At 48.5% G+C, this 6000-nt stretch overlaps 1 protein-coding gene across 1 annotated transcript in view; it reads right to left on the reverse strand.

The window, feature by feature from the left end:
* The window catches only part of VLDLR (very low density lipoprotein receptor), a 28388-nt gene extending 23873 nt beyond the window's left edge, over window positions 1–4515 (reverse strand). The window contains exon 1 of the mRNA XM_006881319.1: window positions 4401–4515. Coding sequence (XP_006881381.1) covers window positions 4401–4461 — 61 coding nt within the window. The 5' untranslated portion in view covers window positions 4462–4515. The remainder of the gene's footprint in view (window positions 1–4400) is intronic.
* Between the last annotated feature and the right edge of the window lie 1485 nt (window positions 4516–6000).

The following is a 6000-nucleotide window of genomic DNA, read 5'->3' on the forward strand; positions in this document are numbered from 1 at the left end:
GATACAGGCCATGGTCTTTGCAATCAGTTGTTACGCGTCAGAGAGTTGGACAATGACTAGGGAGGATAGAAGGAGAACTGATGCCTTTGAGCTGTGGTGCTGGAGAAGAGTACTGAGTGTACCATACAGTAAACATGTAAGTAAGTGTAAGTAAACATACAGGTTCATCCTGGAGAGGGTTAAACCAGGTGGCTCCTTGGAGGCAAGGATTCTGAGGCTTTGTCTGACATACTCTGGGCATTTTGTAAGGAGGTACCAGTCCTTGGAGAGGGACATCATGCTTGGGAGGGCGGAGGGACAGCGCAGGAGAGGAAGGCCCTGTAGGAGGTGGATTGATTCAGTGACTGGGGTAATTGGGGTAGGTGTGTCAGAGACAGTGTGATTGGCACATGACAGAGCAGAGTTTAGGGCTGTTGTACATAGGGTCGCTATGAGTCGCAAGTGACTTGACGGCACATAACAACAACACATTTCTTTCTGCATCTCTTTCAAGTTATTAGAGTGCTAAGCAGGTAAGTTTAACAGTCACCGGACACCTTATGTCTGAGTTTCAGTACAGTTAGTTTCAGGAGCATCCACAAATGCTGAAGTAGTGGACGGAAGGACGAGTCTGAGGAAGAGTAAGTTCACCCCTGCTGGTCTCCTGGGCAGAGAAACTCTCCTTGTAGAGAAAAGGTAGGGCTTAACCTGGAGTCCGGCCAGCCCAGGGCTGTGAATGAGATCCGCTCCCAAGTATGTCTTGAAGCCGTTTGTAGGTAAGAACAGATGCACACAGTTCGTATTTAGTCTCACTTTTGGACAAGGAAAGGCTCGCAGCCTTAAAATGCTTTAAAAGCTGCCCAGGCAGCAAGAGACGGTGACTGAAGGATTTGTTGGCAGTGAAGCTGGTTCAGTCATTTCAGATTGAGGAGAATTCCAGAAAACCCTAACAGGCCAGCACTCAGTGGTTTGCAGAAGGCGGACATTGGTAACCAACGGACCACTGTGTCAAGAAAGCACGAATGCAGCTGACCTCGTGTTCACTCGCATGAGGACTGTGCCTGGATTCTCTGTCCCTATCGTTCTGCACACAGAAACCTGGGAGTCAGTTTGTTGATATTCACAAAATAACTGATTTGTAGGGCTTTGTAAGGGCAGAACGGAGCTGCTCACGGTGTCCAGCTGTGACCTCTCCAGAAGCAGGCGGCCATCTCTCCCCCACAGTGCTCCTCCTGTGTTAGAACCAGCAGCCTGTGGCCTGGCACTGAATGTTCTGACCGCTGCACACCGGAGCTCCTTCTACAACAAATGAGGGTGTATTTAAGAGTTCAAAGCAGAGATTCCACCTTCCATCTGGGGCACAGTGTTAAGATCAACCAGCTAAATGCCACTGAAACAGTAAGTGCTAACATCCACAGGTGACCACACCAAATCTACTGCCATCAAATTGATTCCAACTCACAGGGACCCTGTAGTCTGGTGTTGCCCGCCATGTGTGTGCGCGCATGTGCGCGCGCGCGCGCGCGCGCGTGTGTGTGTGTGTGTGTGTGTGTGTGTGTGCGTGCCCCATGGCTGTGGTCTTTATGGAATAGACTGCATTGCTCTTCCATGGAGTGGGTGGTGGGTTTGAACCACTTGTCTTTCAGTTTGCAAAAGCTATACAAAAGTGAAAAAAAAATATACATTACTAAGGGAGCTCTGGTGGCCTTGTGGCAAGAAACTGCACTGCAGTCCCAGAGGTATGCGGTTCAAGTCCACCAGATGCTCTGCTGGAGAAGGAGGGGCAAGCTCCTCCTCTACCAGTCAGATCTGATTTGATGGTACACACATAATAATAATAATAATAATAAATAATATTAATAATAATAAAAATAAATTAGTAGTGCCCATGACTTGCTTTATTTTCTGTGGTTAGAGGACCCATTTGAGAATCAGAAAAAGTCCCCACTGTTCTATCTGCCCTCAACTTCTCCTCTCAGCTCCCATCCCCCGGCTCCCTGTGGGGAATGTTTGTCTTCTCTCAGATAAGGCAGCTCCTGTCACTGCAGAGCAGGGCACTTGATCTTCAGCATTCCATCTGTAAGTCGATAACCCCAAGCCAAACATTTCATTATATTCCTGCAGACCAGGAAGTATAGATCTTGGACTCTGGTTCAAAAACAATCCTTAGGAGTGGATTATGATTTTTAAGAATTTTTTTTGTGGGGAGTAGGGAGCAAAGGGAGGCTAGGCAAAGGAGCAAACCAGCTCTTTCACCTCTTCATTGAACCGATATTTATACAGTTGTATTATTAACAAGAACTCATGATTTACTGGCAGGCCCACTCTCTGTTCTGTACTGCCGTTGTGTACTGTCAAATCAGAACTGATTCAGAGCTGACCCTCGAGCAGGTTTTCAGAGGCTGTAAACTGCACGGGAGGACACTGCCCATCTTCCTTCCATGGAGCAGATGGGAGATCCGAACTGCCTACCTTTGGGTTGGCAGCACAACGCCCTACCCCTAGGTCTCTAGAGCAGTCCATTGAAAAGACTGAAAGCTTTGAGGAGGCCCCAGGTTGCCTTTCATATGGATTGTACCATTTTACATTCACATCAACAGTGTATGAATGATTCCTGAAAAACCTCACATGACTTGTAAACGTTCACTTTTCACTCAAATAAAACAAAAAACAAGCAAAACTCAGAGGGCCTCAAGCTCGGTGCTGTTGAGCCGGCTCACCCTCCAGCAGGCCTTGAGGCTGTGAATCTTAATGGACGGAGGCTGCTCGCCTTTTTGCCTGAATCAGCTGGTGCATCTGAGCCACAGGAGATGCCAGGCCTTCTGGTCAGCAGTGCAGCCTGTTACGGCCCGAGCCTCTGGAGCTCCTAAAAGTCCACTGAGCTCCAACCTCACAGTATCATCCAGGATAGCTTCACAGTCTAAAGATGCCATGCACATCATCTCCCAAACAATCACTGATCTTTGTACAGTCTCTGTAGTTCTGTCCAGAGGTCTCGCCGTGCAGAGGTCAGGCACTTGTCTGCAAACCAAGAGACAAGCTGCTTGCACTCACCAGCTGCTCTGCAGGAGAAGAGGGAGGCAGTCTGCTTCTAGGAAGACCTATGGCCTTGGACCCCCTTTGTGATTGTTGAGGAATCATTATCAGGTGGAATGAACTCTGCGGTTATGGTTTCAGGGTTTGGTGTCCTTGAAGAGGAGCCCTGGTGACACAGTGGTTTAAGTGCCTGGCTCTTAGCCAGAATGTGGGAAGTCTAATCCCACGTCTTGGTGAAACACCGCCCCCCCCGGCAACCAATTCTTGGAAAGATTGCAGCCCAGGAGACCCTCTGCTGCAGAGCGGCCCTGCACATGTGGGGTGACGCGTGGGAACCCCAGCTGACCTGGTAACAACTAAGAACATCATTCTGTCTCTTCAGGAACGTGACACAGATGCAGTCGCTCAACACACAACTTGTTCAGACTCAGCAACTGAAGGGGCTTCGTGCCTTTTCATAGCCCGATGCTCTGTTTTCAGTCACTGAATATATTTTAGAGAGCTCTGGTGGCCTAATGGGTAAGGAGCTGTACAGGATTTGAATCCACCAGCTGCTCCCAGGGAGAAGACGGGCAATCTCCTCCTGCGTGATTCACTGCCTTTGAAAACTCACTAGAGGATCAGCTATGAGTCGATTCTGCCTTGATGGTACATACTGATTCTCATCTATTGCTTGGTTTGTTTGGCCTAGAGACCAGCCAGACTAGAGGACAGAAAGCGATGCTTCCAAGCCAAAGGTGGGTGACTCTAATCTGTGGACTGCGGACCGGTTTTTAATTGGTTTTGGTCAAACATTCTTCTAGGTAATATAGTCCTGGTGTGTCCACTTGCCCTACAGAGGTAACCTGCGGTTGCTGTGAAACCAAACACTGTGAGACTGATGTGTCAAATGCGAGAATGGTTACCCATGGTGGACACTGTTTGGTGGAGCTCCCCGGTTAAAACAAGCTGGGAAGCAGGAGTGGCATCCACTTCCATAAATAGCTTGCCTCTGGAAATCCTATGAACCTGGAGAGAGGATGAAAGTCATGCAAGACTTGAGGGCTTTTGTTCACAGGGTCCTTATGAGTCGCCTACGACTCGATGACACTTAACAACAACAATCCACTTACCTAAAGAAGCACATGTTGGCTGCTCCTAGCTTTTGGCAATTATGAGTAGAGCTTTTAGGAGCCTTCATGCCCTCGTTCCTGTGTGGACCTGCATCAACGTCTCCTCTGGGTAAGTAAAGACCCAGGAGCTTGAGAGCTGGACTGTACAGGGGGAGTAAATTCTACTTTCTCTGTAGATTTCAGACCTCAGAGAAAACCATTGCATTTCTGTACAACCCACACATACTGAGGCTTCAGCAAGGAGGCTTCACCAGGACCGAGGTCTGTACTCACCACAGTTCTTCTCGTCACTGCCGTCAGCACAGTCCTCGTCCCCGTCACATTTCCACAGCATCGTGATGCAGCGCCCGTTGGTACACTGGAACTGGGAGGAGTCGCACTTGCCTTTCCGCCCTAGAATCAGGAGGGAGCAGAGCTGAGCAGGGATAGAAAGTGAGGAAGTGAGAGCTATGACTTTCCCCAAACCCTTGGACGAGGGTCCTCTCTGGGGGAGCGCACCGGAATTAGCAGCTGACAACATTCCAGCCACCAAAGCTGGGAGAACTTGAGACAGAGACTGAAAAGGACTGCATCTGCAGCTGGACACGTGCCATCTAGCCAAAGACCAGAGTTCCCAGCTTCTCTTGCAGCTAATCAGAGGCCTCTCCAAATTACTGAGGAGCAACGATGCCAGTCTGAGGACTGAGGTGCGCCTGATCCGGGCCACGGTCTTCCCCATCATTTGCAACACATCTGAGAACTGGACAATGAATAAAGATGGTGGAAGAACTGATGCCTTCAAGGTATAGTATTGAAGAAGAGCACTGAACATCCATGAACTGACAAAAGAACAAGTAAGTCTTGGAGAAAGTGCAGCCAGAATGTTCCTTGGAGGCAAAGATGATAAAACTGCATCTCACATACTTTGGGCATGTTGTTAGGAGAGACTATTCCTTGAAAAGGGCTATCAGGGAGCTCTGGTGGCCTAGTGGCAAGAAGCTGCACTGTAATCCTGAAGGGGCACTGTTCGAATCCACCAGGTGCTCCGCCGAAGAAGAATAGGCGATAAATATCCTCCTGTGCCAGTCAGATCCGACTCAACAAACAAAAAAAGAGAGAAGAGAAGAAAAGGGCTATCGTGCTTGAAAGAGCAGAGGGTTGGCAAAAGAGAGGAGTCCCTCCGATGAGATGGACGGACATGGATTGACTACAGCAATGGACTCAAGTACCTCAAAGATGATGAGAAGGACACAGGAGAGGGCCAGGTACAGATCTGTTGTTTACAGAGTCGCCTTAAGTCGTCCTCGACTTAAAAGTCCCCAACAACAACTACTTGCAGCTAGGCAAAACCATGTGGTCTAAGTCTGATTAATGGGCTATAACCAGAAATGGCAATATGTAACTTCTAGTAAATACCTTTAAAGACAAATGAGTTCCATCCTCCTTCCCATCCATTCTGATTCCTGAAAACTGGCCAATGCAGCCAGACTAAGGCAGGAGGCAGGAAGCTCGCCCAGACACCCAGAGTGCTAACACCTGCCTTGACACGAAGTTCTCTCATTCATTTAAGGCACGTCTGTGGTCAGGAGCTGGAAGGCCAAACCCTAACCCTTTACTAAGCTTTCTTGTCCACATTCCCGCACCATCCACTCATGAATGATAGTCCTATTCCCAGCAGAGAAAAGGACATTTAGAAAGGGAGCACAGAGAAGGCTTCGAGGGCTTCAAGGTTTAAAACATGGTTCTTGGTCTTCAATGTGAAGTTTAACAGCAAAGAGATAGGTTTACCAAAAAAAAAAAAGCTGTAAGATAAGATAAAAACTATCAAGGAGAAAGATCACACAGCTAAGAGGCAGCGGGAGATCATCTCTGCCTTGCCTGATTGGGGGGGTGG

This window comes from Elephantulus edwardii, unplaced genomic scaffold, assembly GCF_000299155.1.
Source record: "Elephantulus edwardii isolate Elephantulus edwardi_28Jun2011 unplaced genomic scaffold, EleEdw1.0 scaffold00014, whole genome shotgun sequence".
NCBI classification, from domain to species: Eukaryota; Metazoa; Chordata; class Mammalia; order Macroscelidea; family Macroscelididae; genus Elephantulus; species Elephantulus edwardii.